Here is a 19238-nt window from a genome sequence, read left to right on the forward strand (position 1 = left end):
GCACCCGCCCGGACTTGGAAAGCGCGCCCCGCTCACGTGACGCGCCCGGCGCGCCCTCATTGGCAGGTTCGAAGGATACACGAGCGCTTCCGGTGCATTCTGGGGTTTGTAGTTAGCAGGGGCCCCCAACGGCTGCTCTGTCGGGCTGCGCAGGCCGCACCGCCCCTCTCCGCCCTGTCCTCGCCTCTGGCGTGGGTTCTGGCCGTGGCGCGTCACCCCCGCGGGTCGTCCTTGCTCAGCCCGGCTTGCCTGGCCGGCCTCGGCAACCGCGGCGGTGGCAGCAGCGCAAGGGAAAGCCTCAGCAGGGTGTGGGCATTGCAGAAGGTCTTCCGCTGGGCCCGTGCCGGCGTGCGCCGCGTCTGCGGACACAGCCGCTCTGCTGGCTGCGGTGCGGCCTGCGCGCCCATTCCTTTGGTGTCCTTGACTCCTTTGATGGATATGGTTGCCCTAGTAGCTTAACTTTAGAAGTGAAGCTAAACGGCGGTTCAGCTTGGACATCAGAGGAATTTATTCACAGAAAGCGCGACTAGACATTGGAATGAGCTGCCCGGGGAGGTGGTTAAGTCACCATCCTGGAGGTGTTCAAGGAAAGACTGGATGTGGCGCTCAGTGCCACGGTCTAGTTGTCAAGGTGTTTTCAAAGGTTGGACTCAGAGGTCTTTTCCAGCCTAATGGATTCAGTGATTTTGTGAAAGGGATATATATCTAATGCTAAGGTGGCATAAGGAATAATGAGATCCATGGATGTCAGTCCCAGATACAAACTATTATTATCAGTCCCATTAAAGCAGCCTGATTATTAGAATAGTTTTAAAAGTAGAACCACGTTCATAAAAAACACTAGGAAAACACCACTTTTCACATTTCTTCTAACATTTAATGCTGTGCAGTGCTTAGGGTTTTCTCTTAATGCATGCATGGTATGAGAAATTGAGTTCCAGTGATGTATTCGGTTCTAAGTATTTTTAGATTACTAAATCAATCAGCTGGAATTTATCAGCAAAATAAGAATAGTTAATCATAACCTGCAGATTTTGATAGGATTAGAGAGTACCTTATCTGTTTCTCCAGTCGACCATTTGTCATTTTTTTACCTTTCATGGAGCCCCTCAAGGAGTATGTATGTAACTTGAGTATATAGCAAGTATCCTATTTATTGGCAAATATGCACAGTAAATGGCTGGGACAAATAGGTTTCTGCTGAATATTAACATGCTCACCTCACACTTCTCTCTCCCTTGAAATGACACAAGGCTGTGTCAGTTGCATGGGGAACTGTCCAGCTTAGTTGCTTGTAAATAGGCCAATCCTCATTGTTATAGTTTCTGTCTTCCAGCTTTTTACATCAGAATTTTCTACCCATTCTCTTTGATGTTTTCCTCATTGTTCCTTGAATTACTCTTATGGATGTAACGATTTCAATTTATTGATTTCTTTTATTTCTTTCCATTCAAATGCATGTCATAATAATTCCTACCTAGTCTGTTTCACTTTTTTCTCTGTTTTCAAGACTTCATTTCCTTTAATGAAAGGAAATTCTTCATTTCCTCAAAGGAAATGCAATTTTTCCTTTCCTCAAAGGAAATCTTGTGATTTCAATGAGGATCAATTTGGAAAGGTGTGGTCTATCTCCCTACACTTCATGTCATCCCATGCCATTTGATTGTTTTCTCTTTGTTGCAGATTTTTTTTTTTAAGTGTTTCATTTCATCAGTTTATTCTCCTGTCTTTTGTTTTACTTCATTCCCTGATTTTGGGACTTCAGTAAATTTAATTTTGGTAATTTTTGGTCCTTTTCACTGCACCTCATTTCACCCCAATTTATTTGGTTGGAGTCACTGCATTCCCAAATTATTTTTTTTTTTTAAATTACATTTTATTTTATATCATATTTCCCTTCCAGAGTGTTTGTTACAATTTCTTCTCTGTTTTCAAGATTGCATTGTTGAAATTTCTGAACCCAAGTGAAAAAATTAAAATGGAATGGGATGACATGAAGCACAGGGAAATGGATCAAGCCTTGCTGAATTGGTATTTTTTGAATTGGCAAGATTTCATTTCCTTTCACGAACTGAAGAATATCCTTTTGTGAAAGGAAATGAAATCTCAAAGAGAAAGAAGTGAAACAAATGGACTGCGCTAGGGTTCTAATGTCAAGAAATTCAATGGTCAAAAATAAAAAAAATTCTGAAATAAAGCTATTGTCATCAAGTGTAGGGAGATGACATGAATTGCTCCCATTTGCATGCCTTTTGTAGTTGCAATGTCCCTGAAGTTTTAGGCTTTGTGCTTTTCTCAACCCTAAGCCTGACCCTTAGTGGAACAGTAAAAGCAGGCTGTCCCTGAGGCTCAAGTGCCAAGCACGGGTGGTGCTGAGCAGAAATCTGTGGAGGGAGCAATGCTGGGGCAGTGCCCTGCTCCTCTTGGCATGACTTCTTCAGTCCCTAGAGCTCTGGGCTTTGTGCTGAGTTGCCAAGCACATGGGTGGTGCTGAGCAGAAAGGTGTGGACAGAGCAGTCTTGGGGCAGTGCCATGCTACCCTTGGCAGACTTTTTGTAGTTGTAGTGTCCCTGGCGTAGTATACAGCTTTTGTTGTTGCATCTATCCATGTACAAGTTATTTAAGAAAACCAAATCCAAGAGCTGTAACTTCCTATATTCTCAGGATCTGGTTTGAAAAAGCTAGAACTGATTGAAGTCAGTAATTCTTTACTCATATCTGAATTCCATCTTCCAAGTCATTGTAATGTTTCTGTTTTTCTGTATTTAATATATTACTAATAATGAAGAATGAATCTTTGTCCTTGGTAGCTTCACTGGTTCCAGTGACACAGTTTTAGTCACATGGGTCAACAAACTCAGTCTTAATTTTCTGGAGCGTAAGTGGTTCTTCCAGGACATATTTGGAAATTACTAGTTGTTTTAATAAAATTATAGGAAGCAGTTTTATTTATATAAAAACATAAATGCATAAACCAGGACATATGTGAAGGAAAGGCAAAAGCCTTTAGAAATGCACCCGAACTACAAGTTCAGATTTGTCTTAATAGTAATTTTATGTGAGGATAAGCTGAAAGTAACAGTTAAATGAGAAATACAATTATTTTAAAGATGATGCAATAAAATATTTTGGGAAAGAAGGGTTTTGGTCTGTCTTTATAAATTGCAAATTTAACTGTGTTTCTTTACAAGCCCTACAAATCATTACAGGGGCATTGAATTGGTTATACTAAACCCACCATTAACCCAGCTGATCATGCAATACCCAGCTTGGAAGAAATTCTGCATTGGCACAGCCTCTTGGTAATTAATGGCTCCAGGTGGTCAGGGAATAATAGGATGTGTATGACTTTGTTACTAACCCTAGATGTCAAAATGTGTTTTTTTGTGGTATATATATTACTTGCAATATAATTTTGTGGTATATATATTATAAGCAAATATATATTGTTTATTGACTGCTTATTGAATGTGATCATATAATAAAAGTCAAAGTCTTTTTAAAAAGTCCTCTGCTTTTTTCATAAAAAATATTTGAGTATTAGAGCACATGTAAGTGATGGTGGCTTGAAATTTCAGTCAAGGCAATTTAAACCAAATTGCAGTTGTAGAAAGGAAATAAGTTATACCCCAAAATAGCTTGTGATCTAATAGAAAGTAATTCTAACTTACAGCTCATCCTGCATTTTTCATCACCACCATCCTCCATCTGTGTATTACTTGTGTTGTTATAAATTTGGCAACACTTCAGCAGCGAGCTACTGTTTATAACAAGAGATCCCAGCAGCTAAAAGAAGCCAGTCATTGGGATTACTCATAACTTGCCTTGTGAACTGCTCAAGGGAATTTCTTGAAGAACTGTGTCAAAATCAGCTTTAGAAACGATTAATTTGAGAGCTTTTATTGACACATAAGAAGTGTTCCGAGATTATTGCTGGCCGAGTTGGTGGGCTTGGAAGGAAGATTCTTTTTGCTGGCACTGAGAGAAAATTTTCTCATTTTGTGCACGGAAACAAGGATAAAATAAGCTTTTTTCCTCTCTGCAAGAAGAAATCTGACGCAGTGGGAACTCAATCACCCGGATACCATGAATGCTTGCAGAAGGTAAGCTGCATATACTGCATTCCCCTCAGGTAGGAATAGAAAAGCAAATTATTGCCAGAATATTCCTCTCATGGTCTTCACATGATGCTCCCAAATGATCATGAACTGTGTTATTTGATTTGCAGCTACACATGACAGATTGTCCTGATAAAAATGTTAAATGTCTAATCCAGCAACTGCCTTCTGTAAAATCTCAATGGCAGAACTCCTGTTTTATTGATTAATTCCCTTTTGGAGATTGCATTTCCTAGTCTTTCATTTTTAACAAATCAGTTTTGACAGCTCTCTTCCAAGTGTGCCTGAGCATGTAGTTTGTGGTTTAAAGTTCTTTTTTACTCCTAAGCTCTATCTGTGCTAACATTTGTGGTAATCTCTACTTTTCTGTCATAGTAATAGCAGGAACATATATGAACCAGACCTGCAATACATCTAATCCATCTCAGACCCCTTCCTAACATGAAAATCACAAGCTACTTAATCTCCTTTTGGCATTCCAGTTGTCTAGATGTAATTGTGCACATTGAACATTTCTTTTCTCAAAAAAAAAAAAAAAAGAAAAAAAAAAAAAAAGAAAAAACAAACCAAAAAATAAAAGGCAAAAGCAGCAGGAACAATGACTTAGCACTGGGGCTTAGCAAGCAATTTTCAGTGAAGATAATAACTGGAGGTCTGTTGCCATAGGTGAATACTTCTAGTTTCAAACCCTTTGGAAAAGGTGACAAAGCAATGTCAAATGTTACTGCAGAGAATCCTGCAGATATGCTTTATGTAGTTACTTCTGACTGGTATCTTTGCCTAATGAAAACCTTGACACAAGTCCCCTCTGAAAAGCAGAGGATGGGAAGATCACATGCTGTGCTTATTCCTGTACATTAAAACTTTGGAAACTATTTTTTATTTGAACCCTGCCACTTTAATAATATTGCAAAATGAAAGGGTATATTTTTTTTCTCATACAATGATCTGTATCAACAGTGAGAAGTAAGAACATTGTTTTTCCTCTAAGAAGCCCATACCCAGTCTCTGTGGCTGTCAGTGGGAGAGAAATACCAAATGGCTAGTAAATGTTTTGCATTTCCAATTATAGAAATTATTTTATTAGCTCCAGAGAATTTGAAGAGCTCTTTCCCAAATCTAGTCAATGTTTCAATGCACACTCTGGATTTCATTACAAACACAACTGAACTGTTAATAAAGAAGACTAATTTTTAACTTTAATCTTGCTTTTTGTTATGTCAGGATACATTCTCTCCGTGCTCACAGACAGAAAACTAATGGAAACAGAAGTGAGAACTGGCCCAGCACCTCTGGGTTCAAGCACCAGCATGGAGATGATCTTGTTACAGTCCACACCCTTTACACAGTGATCATCATGATCCTTCTAGGGGCACTCTGGGGAGCCTGGTCAAGAAAGGATTCATCCTTATAACAGCAATATAGCAACTTTCTTTGTCAAATATTTAAAGAGATATTTGTGTCAATTATCCATACTCAAGAGGTATAAAAAATGGTCTCAGCGTATTTCAGTTTACTTGAAACTGCTTAAATGGTTGCTACTTGTGGAAGTGAATCTATGAAGCATTTAACAAGCCATGTACGGAACCTAATTTTGTGAATAACGGAGACCTGTTTGACCTGTACACATTTATGTTACCCTCAGCATGTATATGAAACTTTAAGCATGATATTCTAGAAAGAAGAGTTCAACTTCTGTTTTATTGGTCAATATTTTGTATGTCCATCCCAGCTTTCCATTTGTGAACTTGCTGAGTCTCTACCTCTGCTAAGTTTGCCTGTCCCAATCCATAGTAAAACATACACTGTAAGCAGGGAAATAATGTGCTGTGTCACAACAACACAGGAAAAACTAATCAACAAACCCAGCTATTCTGCTGGCAAAGGAAGATCACTGAAAAAGTTGAATTCTCCACCTCCGTTGCTGAAGAGAGTTTATATGGGGCTTGCATCCATTATTTTTAACTTACGGTAATGACTTTGTAAAGTCAGGAATAAAACAATGAAATAAGTTGCTTTTGTGAATCCTTTAGCCTGCAACCAGCTGGCTCAGTCTTCACCTTGTATATATTTACCTGCAACCACCACTCCCTTTCCATAATTTATTAACATCTCATGGCAGCACCAGCTCCTACATACACCAGCCGATCACTGATGAGGGGCATTCCATACTCCCACATTTTCAAGGAAGTAACCCCACTCAGACAACCTGCAAACTTTCTGGACATCGAGCCATTTGGCAGTTTCTGTTCAACTCTGTTGGTTGTCTGCACCTGATGAGAACGCATTAGTGGACTGGCAGCTCTGAGGGATAGTGACTGTTGGAGACAATAGTCCAAGCCTTGGGAGCCTAAACTCAGCTTAAACCCCAAATTTTAGCATTGCCTAAACGAATATATAGTATCCCAATTAAAAAAAAAAAAACCCACAAACAAAACTGCAAGATATTTAGACATTTTACAGACTCAGATACACATTTGTATCATGCAGACAACACAATTCTTAAAGTATTGTGTACCCCATTTTGGTATCCATCCATGATCAGGGGGCATATAAACTGCAATGTCTCTGAGAAGAGCTCCAGGAGTGTTAACAAAGGTCAGTGTAGCAGCAGAAACACCGGTGTCAGCTCTCAGCAGGCACTAAGGTGGTGGAGTTGGTGTTCCTCCATTGACGCTGCACTCCGCCAGCGTTACCCCACCTGCACAGACACCCTTGTAAAGACAGCACTTCAGCCTGCTTTAACGTGGGAGTAGTGCTTTGATTATACTTCCTAGAGAACAGCACACAAAGGAATACTTAAGAAAACAGATTATTAGCACATTAAAGACATTGTCATAGAACACAGGAACCCAGTCATAAAACATGTAGGATGAACATTACAAGTGAACACAAAAGGATGGGCCCTCCCTTGTTTGAAGTACATGAGATGGGAGAGGGACCTACATTCTGACAGCAGCACAAAAACCCCTGGTGATCAGGGTTGTGGGAGAGGCAATGGCCTCAGTGTGCTGGAACGTAAACACAAAATTCCAAATGCATCCCACCAAGGGGAAAAAAAACCCTAGAACAATTGTCCACACATCATGATGCACAATTTAGCTATTAAATGTATAAATTCTGGAGGTATAATCCTGCCTGTGAAGCACTGGAGGTCCAAATAAGATATTGAAAATACTTCAGTTTCCTCTTTCACCTTGTGAAAGGAGGAGATGAGGTATGAAGGTTCAGAAGAGACTGCTGCAGAACATGAAAAGTTTTGGAAAACATTTTTCTTAGATTTTTGCTTTTCTGGAAAACAGCCTTAGTTGATTTATCAGTAACATTAGAGATATAAATTAAATAATTTTTAATGTGTTCAGAAAGACAACTGTATCTCTGCAGGGTGAACAAAATCTACTTTTCTTACCAGTTTTTGTAAGTAACTCATTTAACTTGGATTATGCAACTACACCTAGTGAAAACCTGTGGTCTTGCAGGGCATAGACCCCTATCATCTGCCTAACTGAATGACACTACAAACTTCAGCTTCCAAAATAATTTCCTGTAAATATACCCATGAAAACACCTCATTTGGGTCTCACAGTAAATCACAATTTAACTTATGTCAACAGTAACAAGCTACTTAATGTCTCTACACCAATAAAATAGATGGAGAAGTAGAAACTGGGAACCCAGGTTTGGAACTTGTGTGTCAAAACTTTTATGCAGCAAACATTTTATTACTATTTTCTCCAGTATTAAACAGACCAGACAGATGTTTTACATGTGTTCAAAAAAGGCAGTGGCTTAAGTAAGCCTGTCTGCTGTTATTTTAAACTAACAAAAACATTGTAGTTCAGCCAGTGAATCTTATGATATATTCCACGTACCAACTGGACTGTCAGAAAAGGAAAACAAGTCTCTTATTTTCCATGGTCATTCTCACATGCTGATGTGACACACTTTTGAAGACTCAAGTCCTTCCAAGCTCCATTTTTTACTACTGCATCACATTTCCCTTTAGAGAGGATGATGCATTCTGTAAAGCCATCTTTAAAGCGAGATGTCAGCACAGCCATTTGTCCCTAATCCTTTGATAAACCTTGTAATTCCTTTAGTAGTTCGTAACTAGATTTGCCATTGGTCTGGTTGGTAAGAAAAGGATGGTATTTGTACTACTTTGTTTTAACTAAGGGAAGACTTAAATGAAATCAAAAAGCAAAACTGAAGCTGTACGTTTCTGTATTAAACACAGAAACAAAGACAAAAACAGGCCTGTATGTCAGTTCACTGGTCTGTTTACTGTACAGGACAACATTCCAACTCTCCTTCAAAATGTATGTGTAAGAATGTGAGGCATTCTCTTCCAAAGATCTTTTAAGTACACAAATCATAATATCTCAGAAAACATCAGGAAAAAAAAAGCAGACAGCTTTAGTTTTATGCACATCTCAGAAAAACAATACAGCATAAAAATAACAAACAGTATGGATTTCTACCAAATTAGGACAGTAGTTCTACTTAAACAGGATGCATGCATGTAATTAAATGATACAAATTCACAGCTGTTGCACCTGGTGACTACAGGAAATCAATAGTCCTCCTAGTTCCCTTTGATGGCCTTTCCTAGCAGTGGTTCAAAAAACCAAGGTTTATGTCCTTTAAGAATACCACGTAGGCTCTATTGACAAGTGGATACAAGCTATGGTGCAAATTTATCTGTGAATTCTGCACCTGTAACCAGGCTCTATGAGTTCAGCATCATCATGCATAAACCAGTGTTATGAATTAAAAGTACCACTGCTTATCCTTTACAGCCAGCAATGGATGACATCAGACTGTCAGGTGCTAACACCACCACAGCATTATCCACACTGACCTTATTCTTCATTGTACACATCTCTGATGCCCCTGCTCCACACTGCCACTGGCTGGCACAGCACCCCTCTGCCCCTTCCTGTCCTCAAAGGGTGGGCAGCAACCCTATCCCAGTAGCACTAAGAGGGAGATACTGCTGATTGTTTATGGAAAATTTCCTCTTTCTAGTCCATCAGAAATACTTGGGCTGTGAAGATGCATTTCTGGCAGTAGTATTGTTAAAAGGATATCATCCATTGGGTTGCCAAACCAAAACAAATCAGAGCATGGTTAATAAAAATGATTTACAATGTTTGAACCCTCTCTGGGACTACCAAAAAACATTTGACAAAGGACAAAAGTAAGTACAGATTTCCAAGATGTTTGTTTAAGTTCAGCTTAAAGTACTGCCAACTCTCCCTTGTCAAGAAAAAGGACTGAGATGTCAATGGCAAATTCTGCTTGGCATGCTTTCTGTGCTTAGAACACAGCTCAGGTTACCCTTGTGTCCAAGCTTGGTTAAAGCTCAGATGTCATCACACTACTCAGTGCTACTTCTCTTCCTCTGAAATTTATTTCCACCTTTTCACAAAACATCTTTTGTTGACATTCTGCAAACAACACTATCCAATAAGGTGCCGATTTTTTCTTCCTGTGGAGTAATTTTGTACATCTGCAGAAAAAAACAAGAAGACAAAGGTAAAGATGTATAAGGAAGAAAAAAACTGATGACATAACTTCTAAAAATATGCACACAAGAAAAGATTATTTCCCTCTCCCCCACTTTTATATTAGAAATTCCTATCTTCTTGTGACTGCAAGACAAAATCTGGACTGAAGCAAATTCTGAAACTGCAAGAATAAGGAAAGCTCCTAAACTGAATGAGAGCAGCACTTTTAGCTCAACATGTTAAATGCTATGATTTGTCCAATTTTATTCATGTCTCCTATCAATGCTTTGACAGATATGATAAAGATGATTTAAGTTACTTGAATTTTATCACGTAGAAGACATATGCTTCAAAATACCTATTTAGCATATGGTAATCTGTTAAGAGCATATATGCCCCAAGACAGCTCCTAAGAGCTAATTCACCTGTTTTTATTTTAACCACTCCTACTGGGACTATCTATGTACTTAAACTTATGAAACTGCTCAGGACTGAAATTTTTAATAAAATGAATATTTGCCTGAAAAACAGGAATCAAAAGTTCTTGCACGGTAGGCAGCAATCAGGAATTTATTTTTATGCTCCAATTCCCTGACAGCATTAATAATTTGAAGACTTACACTTTGTGATGTTAGGGTGTGACAACTAAAATTTGTTTCAACTAAAAAATTCTAAGAAATAATCAAGGTCTGCTTAAAACAAGTTTTCAGTTGTGCTAAAGAAATACAGATCCTAAGTTAATTATGTCTGTTGATATTTAATCAGACAACTAAATAAGCTGTCCCTTTTCTCCATATCAGTCTTCTCTTTTGGCTACACACCTTTTTAACTTTGGCAGTGTCTGTTAGCTGGGGGAGTTCATCTAGGGAAACCTGCTGGCCTTCCACCTGAGATGCTATATCTGCCAGATTTACATTCTTGTCTCCATCCACAACCAGCACAATGAGTACTGCTGTGTCGCTGTCTGAAATGCCAAACTTCTTAAATGCATCTGAAATCTGAAAAAAGAGAAAAAAAATATTATGAGTCACTTTCTCACTACATATAAGGAACCTTTTCAGTTACTGTGTCAGATACACCAAGAATATAAATTGACAGACATTTTACATTAATGGAATTCTGACAAGCTACAAATCATAAGAGCACATTAATGTTATTAAAAATAACAATTAAAAACTTCTACTAGTAGCTACGTAGAGCGTTAAAGGAATACATGTACTTAGTTCGGCTGTGTGGATCTTAGCAAGCTTTCTGGCAAAAAAGAAATTTTTTCAATAAATCTTACATTGTTACTTGGTGAAAGGCTGAAAATAATTTCTGCAAAGAGTGTTCTGGTCTTCATTTTACCTATCTTCTGTAGATGCACTGCTTTGTTGGCTGCCACAAGAATCTGAAAAGGATCTACAATCTGTAAAACACAACAGAAAGAGTGATACAGAATTAACTTACTGTTTTGAAACCTGAAAAAAATCCTAACCACTTCATTTTGATAGCCTAATTCTAACAAAAAAAGACTAGATTCTGAAACTATGGGTTAAATGAGAACAAAGGCACCAGCTATTAGATTTTAGACAGCATGAATTAATTAGCACTAGAGTTTACACGAGGCAGATTTAAACTCCACCAAGCAGGATGTGAAATTAATCAAAGCAATGTTTTTGGCCAATCTTGCCAAGGCTGTTTTACAGAGCCGACCCCTTCAGCTGTAGGGCACAGTAATGAAATCAAAGGAGGGCACTTGCGCGGAGCCTGGAGGACGCGCAAAGCAACTCGTGTGACAGCGACTGAGAGCACGGGTCAGCTTCACTGAGCTCCCACGAGCATTTCCACTCCGGCAGGGCGGCACTGGCATCCACTCACCATCGCAGGGTTTATCAGAGCTCCGTCAATGGATCCTTCCATGGCTTTTTTCCGCAGAGCAGCGGCATTTTTCACGTGCTGGAAGAGGAGCAGCGTGACGCTGCGGTCAGGGAACAGCTCCAGCCGGTGCGTTCGCTCCATCGCCCAGGGTATCGGCCGCTCGTCCCGTGGAAAACACAGCGCTAACAACACGCGGCCGCTGAGGCCGGCGGCCCAGCGCTTCCTGCAGGAATCCCCCGTTTCCCGGCCCCGCGTCCCTTCCCGCCCGGCCGGGGCCGCCCCTCGCCCCTCCCCGGAAGGGCGGCCCCATCGCGGCCGGCGCGGAGCCGGCATGGAGCGGGCCGAGGCCTACGGCTTCTCGGGCGCCATGAGCGGCGCCTTCCTGCTGTCGTGCCTGCTCTTCGCGGCCGTCAGCCGCCGACAGCGCGGGCCCTACATGGACGAGGTGTTCCACGTCCCGCAGGCGCAGGCCTATTGCCACGGCCGCTTCCTGCAGGTCAGGGAGGGACTCACCCTGGCAGCAGCAGTACAGCAGCCGCTCGGGGTGGAGGGTGGCCGAGCGCGGGTTTTGTAGCGGGTGGAGCAGCAGCCGGGCAGGGCGGAGTTCAGAACCCTCAGGGCAACAGTGCCGGGAGCTGTCAGAGCCCGCGGCCCGGGCGAAGGGGCCGTGGCGGGGCGGTGTAGCCGCGGCGCGGCCGGGGCCCTGTGTCGGCAGCGGCTCCATAACGCTGTTGTCGCTTTGCAGTGGGACCCCATGATCACCACGCTGCCCGGCCTGTACCTGCTCTCGGTGGGAGTGGTGAAGCCCGCGGCGTGGCTCCTCGGGTGGACGGGAAGCGTGGTGTGCTCTGTGGGAATGCTCAGGTTTATCAATCTCCTCTTCAGCGCTGGGAACTTCTATTTACTGTATTTGCTTCTGTTAAAGATCCATCAGAAGAATAAGGTACAGTTAAAGTAAAGCAATGTTATGTACTCGTACAAGCAACTTTGATGGCTTAGTGTGTGTTCCCTTCACTACATAGGTGAGATGCTCTCAGTTTTATGTAACTGCGAGTACCACCACCAGTTTGGCCAGGAAGGCACATTCCTATTCTCTAATTTTTTTTTTTTTTTTTTTTTTTCTCACACAAGGTGCAGTCCTCTAAAAATTCATTCTTGCACATAAGTAGAAGGAGTCCTATTGAAATAAAACTTAGTAGATATGCAGACATATTATCCAAAGGTCTAGATGCTCATCTAGCTGGAATTGCTTAAGAGTCCTCACAAAACTTGAGCAGCAGCACCTCACCTGCTCTGTAAGCCGCCTGTGTCATTTAAGGGGATTTCTTCTTTTTCAGCTGCTGGCCTTTGGATTTGACCTTTTTGAATTTCATCATATTTTGTTACCCCATTCCTCCAGCCTGTGTGGGTCACTCTAGATGACCCCTGTACTTTTAAGCAAAATTGCCTGGTCCTGCTCATACAGTGTCAACTACAGACTTGCTGACAGTGTACTCTTGCTGCTTTCTTGTCTTTGATAAAGCCATTAAACAGGACAGGTCCCAGGATTGATCCCTGTGGTACTTGGGTTGTTACTGTCCTTTGAGTCGAGTGTAACCAGTTCACCATCCAGCCAGTTCTTACCTGTCTAGCTGTTCACACATCCAGACCATAACAGTTCAGCTTGCATACAAGAATGCTGTATATTTAAAAATCTGAAGCATCTACTACCGTAGTAAATAAATTGTTTTAGTAGTTAATGGCCTATTTAAAATCCTTCACATTAGTAAAGTTACTTTGTTTGACTTTTAGCCTTAAAACATTTTTTCCCATTCCCTGATAACTGAAGGATTCCTTTACTATAAAGAAAATTGATGTATTTTCTTAGAGGAAATCTCTTCATTTTTAAGCAAATGATAACACTGTACAGAGCTAGACCAGATTAAATGGTTTCCACTTTTAATTTTATACTTCAAAGTGGAAGCATAAATGTAAGAACAAGTTTCATGACAGTAGTCTAAGCATTTAGTTTGACATTTCTTTGACTTCAGTGTTTTCTCTATTCCTCTTGTAAGGTGATGAGTGGCTGTTTCACCCCACACTACATCATTCAGAAACATCATACAGCATTTTTTAATGTGATTTGTGATGTTGTCACATAGTGAGTGGAATAATTGGGAAGAGTTTTTAACTGCATGGTCTACCTTTTTTAAAATTTCTTTTCCTACTCATTAGTTATAATGAGGATAAATAATAAAAGCTACATCAAAGATTAGAAACTTGGAGTTGGCCTTTCTGTGGACTGGGTTCAAAAGAGGTGATAGTAGAGGCACAGAATGGTGCTGTCACACAGATAAACAGAATCTCATTGTGAGATTGCAGGGGAATAAACCATTGATTTTATTTTCTTCTGCCCATTAATGTAGCCTTTTTATCCAAAGTATGGGAGCAGTTATGCCCCCACCATGATTTTAATACCACAAATACTTGCACACCTGACATATGAAAGAAGTTGATGTATTTTCATTGCCATCTTTTTAACTCATCTGCAGCAATGTTCTGTGCTTTTCACTTGGATTTTAACATTGTGTAACTGTATTAACATAGCAGGAGCTTTAGAAAAATACAGCATTTGTGCAATAATGGAAACAAAGAACATAGGAGATATTAGATTGTGTTTATGGAATTCTCAAGAGTTATACTAGTTTTCTTTTAATATACTATTTTATTTTATTGAGCATTGTCTAACCACATTTTTCTGCTTCTTCTTTAGGCTGTGTCTGGTTTCCAGAGAATCTTGTCTGCATTAACTCTTGCAGTGTTTCCCACCCTTTATTTTTTTACATTCTTGTATTATACAGATCCAGGATCAGTATTTTTTACTCTTTTTTCCTATTTAATGTGCATTTATGGTAACCATAAAACTTCTGCTCTCCTTGGATTTTGTGGCTTCATGTTTCGTCAGACAAATATTGTGTGGACAGTTTTTTGTGCTGGAAATGTTGTTGCAGAGAAGCTAAATGAAGCCTGGAAGATTGAGTTGCAGAAAAAGAAAGATGAAAAGATTTCTTCTGGGAAAGGATCATTTTCAGATTTGACCAGAATACTGCAGTTTCTTGTTGAATATCTCTTGTCACCCAAGAAATTAATTACACTTGCTGCTTTAACTTGGCCATACATCATATTAGTATCTCTCTTCTTTGTTTTTGTCTTCATCAATGGTGGAATAGTTGTTGGTGATAGAAGTAGTCATGAAGCCTGTTTGCACTTTCCTCAGCTGTTCTATTTTCTGTCTTTTACTGTTTTTTTTTCATTTCCTCATTTACTGACCCCTACTAAAATCAGGAAATTCCTTTTGTCATTACGAAAGCACCCTGTGCAGTATAGCTTAGTCACTGTCATCTCTTTATTCCTGATCTGGAAATTTACCTATGTCCATAAGTATTTACTAGCAGATAACAGACATTATACATTTTATGTCTGGAGAAAAGTGTTCCAAAGACACGAGCTTGTAAAATACCTCTTAGTTCCATTCTATATATTTGCTGGCTGGAGTTTTGCTGATACACTAAAATCAAAGTCAATATTCTGGATCTTAATGTATTTTGTATGTTTATTAGCAGTCACAGTTCCTCAAAAATTGCTAGAATTTCGTTACTTTATTTTGCCATTCTTAATATATAGGCTCAATATTCCATTTCTGTCTCTATATAGACAACTTCTGGAACTTGCTTTTTATATTTTAGTAAATGCTGTAACTTTTTATCTTTTTCTAAATAGAACATTCCAATGGGAAAATAGTGATGAAGTACAGAGATTTATGTGGTGACTTTTTTTTTTTTTGATACTTTTATACCTGTAGGAAAACACAATTCTGTTTCAGGACTGGACTCTGGAATGAAACAGTATGTTTTGCATCATGTAAGGATTGTTTTCCCTAGTTGAAATTGGGAAGTAAGCTTTTGCTTATATTGTTGCAACCAAATGCAAGATTGTTATAATGTGAAGATACTCCATATATTGAATTTATGAAAATTTTAAAATTCAATATGAGGGGAAATGTGAGAACACCTTTCTGTAATTAATGTAAAAAAAGGGAGATGTTTACTGTCATTATGTTTCAGAGGCTTCTCTTTTACAAAAGAAGGATTTCAGTCTATTCAACCTTTTTGTTTATTTATCTGTGTGCATATTTATTCATCAGATCAGGCCATTTCCATCTAGATTTACTACTGGTCAAAGTATAAGCCACTATTAAAGTACAGTGTTTTCAAAGCCTCCTATGTCTCACTGAATATTCATTACTTTTTTTGTCAGTAAATGCTTACATTAGTTTTGTAAGCAGAATGAGCTCTTAAAGCACTAGAGAATTTTGAATATTTTATTTCGAACTGATATTTAGAAAACACAGCGAATGCTATGTGTGTGCACCTTCTTTGGAGGAATAAATGTTACTGTACAATGAAACAGAAATGGCAGTTGGTAATGTGACCTGTTAGAAAGGGAGTAGTTTACAGATGTCAGACTGCAATGTGCAGTGGATTGCAGCCCTCTTAAATAATTGAGCTTTTATGTCCTGTGGTTCAGTGCTCACAGGTTTGTGCTGAAATCAACTCTGAGTGCACTTCTGAGTTGCACTGAGTGTTTCAAAGATCTTTGATGTGTAATCTCCAAGAAGTACTAATGGCATTATTGAACTACTCTTTTAAGTATTTTTTCATGTTTAATGGAACTTGAATGTATATCTTCTGGTCGACAAAGGTGAAATGCAATGTATATATACATATAGGTATGTATATATATTTAAAAGCATGTAGTGTGCACTATCATCAGAGTAAATGAAGGCTTTAATGGATCCTGTAAGTAAATCACTTTATTAAGTCTCAAAAATAGTAGATTGCTTAAGTATGTGGCAGGGGAGAGTGGTCTCCAAAACTTCAGACACTGTGTAGCTTAATTAAATTCATTATTTTCTGTATTGATAATACTTCAGCCAAAACTGTGCAAACATCATATTATTGCCACTCAAGTCACTCTGAATTGGAATTGTTTCTCAAGAGCTCAGTCCTGGGCAGTTAAGGGCTCAGGTCAGTATTGTTACTGGTTTCTTTTACCATGAAGATCCATGTCCTGGCTCCAACTCCTTCCCTCTATTAGCACTGATGGATGTGGTGAGCTCAGGTTCTGATCAAAGCCTTTGCAACCCTGTTTCTCCCAAGGAAACCCTCCAGCCACTCTTCAATAAGTAGGTGTGTTTGTATTGAATTCAGGATATTTGCCAGGTCGCTTTTTGCTTCTTGGCCTTTGCCAGCCTGGTAATTTGTTGTCAATGTGTACCATAGGGAAAGCCATTTTCAGTCAGTCCCTATTTTCTTCTTCAGGTTCAAGGGACAAAAGACACCTGAAATGGATTGCTTTTGAAGAGTCCAGTGTGGTTCTGGCAGAGTCCAGGATGTTGTGTTGTGATTTCAGTATCACAGATTTGGGAGGGGAAGTTTTGTGTGCCTTCTGCTTCCAATTTTGGTTTTGTATGCCATGCCAATAAAATCATAAGATAAAGAGCGTTTGCCTGCTTAAGTACAACTTCATTTGTGCCCTGAAATACTGAGTTGGAGTGGTAACATGGAAAGGCATGGGGCTCTGTCTAGTATTCCAAGTTGTATCTTAGATCCAAGATTTTTTTCTGCTTTTATGTAGGGGAGCAGGTGTTAATTCCCTTGAGAAAAAATTCCCTTGCAAAGATCCCCATGTAGTCAACAGGTGTTTTATCCAGTATGTCTGTTTTTACTGGTTTCAAATGCCATCCATGATCAACTCTGTTGAGAGACTGTTCATGCTTCCTATTTTTAACAGAAGTAGCAGCTGTGTTTCAAGTGAAAAGAACCGGTTTAAATATGTACAATTTTATAAACAATTTTAAAACTTTTTGTTGTGAAAAGTGAATGTAAAATATACACTGAAATGTAGAGCACAATACCTTTCTAATGAGCTCCTCAGGAGCTCAGGAGACCCTAGAAAAATTACACATAGAGAGATGTCTGTGACCTGTTGGGGCTGTTTAACCAGTACTATGAAATGGCACAATATTTTCTAGTGGAATTTATTACTATACTTACAGGTTTTAGTTTAAAAGTACAATTATGATTAATATATTTTGCTGCTTTGAAAGCAGGCTGAGTTGATAAAAGTTTATTTAAAGAGGGAAGTTGATGAATTACTGAAGTATGAAAGGAGAATGTATTTGTAGAATAAAGCTATGTTTTCACTTTTGCATGTGAGCCTGAAGGTGTTTGCAGGCAATATTCAATGTTAGCCAAGCCAGTCCAGAAATCAGAGGGGTTATATTTGTATCAGAACTGGTCATGAAGAAAGGTCTCCAAATTACATCAGTATTTCATATAATTTTGACAAATAGCAGTAACACTGTTGAAATCCATTGAAAAATGGATTTTAGTATTTTGCCCCTGAAACATTTCCATTGTAGTTGTTTCTAATTTATTAGCTGTTTTCCTTAAAGACATGCAAAAAGAGCTGTATTTATCCTGCTTCATGTTGCCAAGGTCTTCTAGATTCAATAGAACTATAATTGCTTACTTTAGGTTAATTCTCAGCAGATGTCAGTGAAATTTCTTACAACAGCTTTAAAATGCTAATTTCTTGTAAATTGTATTAGTTATGAATTTATAATAAAATCGCATTAATTTCTCGGAAGTATTCAAGGTAAAACCAAAAATAGTATAGCTAAATTTCTATAATGGCTGCTTTCAAACAAAAAAAACCCCTCGGTTTTAATTTTTCTTAGAAATAAGATGATCTTTCAGTAGCTGTTGGAATAACAAAAATAGCTGAACAGTCACAGCATGGCTGAATTGCTTTGAAGTAGAGGAAAAAATACAAATAATTGAACATGTTTTTTTCTTTTAGTTAAAACTATGTTGTTATTCAGCAGGATAGGAAGTTTGATAATCCTTTATGTTGTGAACTGTATTTCCTGCTATTTGTGAGCATTCTGTATTTCATTCCTTTTAACTTCTTTGACAACACGCTATTGTTCAAAATTAGCAAGAATTTTATACCATAAGCGATGCTGAAATATTTTTTATCTGTTAATTTTCTAGAGGGTTGATAAATAAGATGGATTACTTCTGTTAGAAAGTGAAAAAAAGGTATTCTGTAGTGTCTGGGGGCAGTTGAATTTTGTGCTGTCAATGCAGTTCTGGTGTTTTTCGTTGTTCACAAGGTGGCAGTCCTGTGCTGTCTTGTTGAGGTGACCAAGTGCTTAGTGCAATGCTGCTTGAAATCATAATGTTTCAGCAACACTCTGATAATTAGAAAACTTCAAGTTCTCTCATGGCTGGTTGCTTGTTTTAGTGACTTATTTAGCTATAATATCCTTGTTAATTTTAAATATATATATATATACATATATATATAAATATATACACATATATATAAATATATATGTTAAGTATTATTAGAACAAGTTTTGTTCATCTTTAAAGTGTCTTTCCTGCATTTTTTTCTTTTGTGAAATTTTCATGTCTGCTCTAAGAGAACAAAATGAAACTTGAAGGCCTGCTTTTATAAAGATACAATTTTTAGCAGATTAGCAAATTTCCTTGGGGTGTTTTATTATTAAATTTCACAGTATTCTTATTTTCTTTGCGTATTCATTCTATTTGATTCTGTCTAAGAAGAAAAAAACCCTGAAGGACAAATTGAGAAAAGCAGAATAATTATGCTTTTGAAACTGACAGCAGTGATTTTCTAA

General features: G+C 38.7%; 2 protein-coding genes and 1 long non-coding RNA gene across 5 annotated transcripts; 2 read left to right on the plus strand and 1 right to left on the minus strand.

Moving 5' to 3' along the window:
• The first annotated feature begins 116 nt into the window (after positions 1-116).
• On the plus strand, positions 117-5825 carry LOC128807122 (uncharacterized). Its single transcript, XR_008437054.1, has 3 exons — positions 117-631; positions 3674-4103; positions 5343-5825. It is a non-coding gene; the product is annotated as an uncharacterized LOC128807122 (long non-coding RNA).
• Positions 5826-8325: 2500 nt separating this feature from the next.
• TPRKB (TP53RK binding protein) lies at positions 8326-11922 on the minus strand. The gene is made up of 4 exons (XM_053977236.1): positions 11489-11922; positions 10914-11036; positions 10450-10626; positions 8326-9630 (listed from the first exon to the last, which is right to left on the minus strand). Exons 1-4 carry the CDS (start codon positions 11819-11821, stop codon positions 9544-9546), a joined length of 720 nt encoding a protein of 239 aa, XP_053833211.1. The 5' UTR covers positions 11822-11922; the 3' UTR covers positions 8326-9543.
• ALG10 (ALG10 alpha-1,2-glucosyltransferase) lies at positions 11817-18889 on the plus strand. Of its 3 annotated transcripts, none has more exons than XM_053977233.1 (3): positions 11817-11984; positions 12234-12431; positions 14241-18882. In XM_053977233.1, the coding sequence occupies exons 1-3, from the start codon at positions 11820-11822 to the stop codon at positions 15294-15296; spliced, it is 1419 nt and encodes a 472-aa protein (XP_053833208.1). In that variant the 5' UTR covers positions 11817-11819; the 3' UTR covers positions 15297-18882. The 3 variants fall into 3 exon arrangements, with proteins under 3 accessions (XP_053833208.1, XP_053833209.1, XP_053833207.1); XM_053977234.1 differs by having other exon boundaries at positions 11820-11984; positions 16849-18889; XM_053977232.1 differs by lacking the exons at positions 11817-11984; positions 12234-12431 and adding an exon at positions 12437-12510 and having other exon boundaries at positions 14241-18883.
• The last annotated feature ends 349 nt before the right edge of the window (positions 18890-19238 follow it).

This window comes from Vidua macroura, chromosome 5 (genome assembly GCF_024509145.1).
Source record: "Vidua macroura isolate BioBank_ID:100142 chromosome 5, ASM2450914v1, whole genome shotgun sequence".
Lineage (NCBI taxonomy): Eukaryota > Metazoa > Chordata > Aves > Passeriformes > Viduidae > Vidua > Vidua macroura.

Coding starts and splice junctions, on each gene's coding strand:
- ALG10 (XM_053977233.1), top strand. CDS start 11,820: ATGGAGCGGGCCGAGGCCTACGGCTTCTCGGGCGCCATGAGCGGCGCC. Junction 11,985..12,233: donor GCCACGGCCGCTTCCTGCAG/GTCAGGGAGGGA, acceptor GTCGCTTTGCAG/TGGGACCCCATGATCACCAC. Junction 12,432..14,240: donor AGATCCATCAGAAGAATAAG/GTACAGTTAAAG, acceptor CTTCTTCTTTAG/GCTGTGTCTGGTTTCCAGAG.
- TPRKB (XM_053977236.1), bottom strand. CDS start 11,821: ATGCCGGCTCCGCGCCGGCCGCGATGGGGCCGCCCTTCCGGGGAGGGG. Junction 10,627..10,913: donor GCCTTTCACCAAGTAACAAT/GTAAGATTTATT, acceptor CTCTTTTTTCAG/ATTTCAGATGCATTTAAGAA. Junction 9,631..10,449: donor ACACTGCCAAAGTTAAAAAG/GTGTGTAGCCAA, acceptor TTTTTTCTGCAG/ATGTACAAAATTACTCCACA.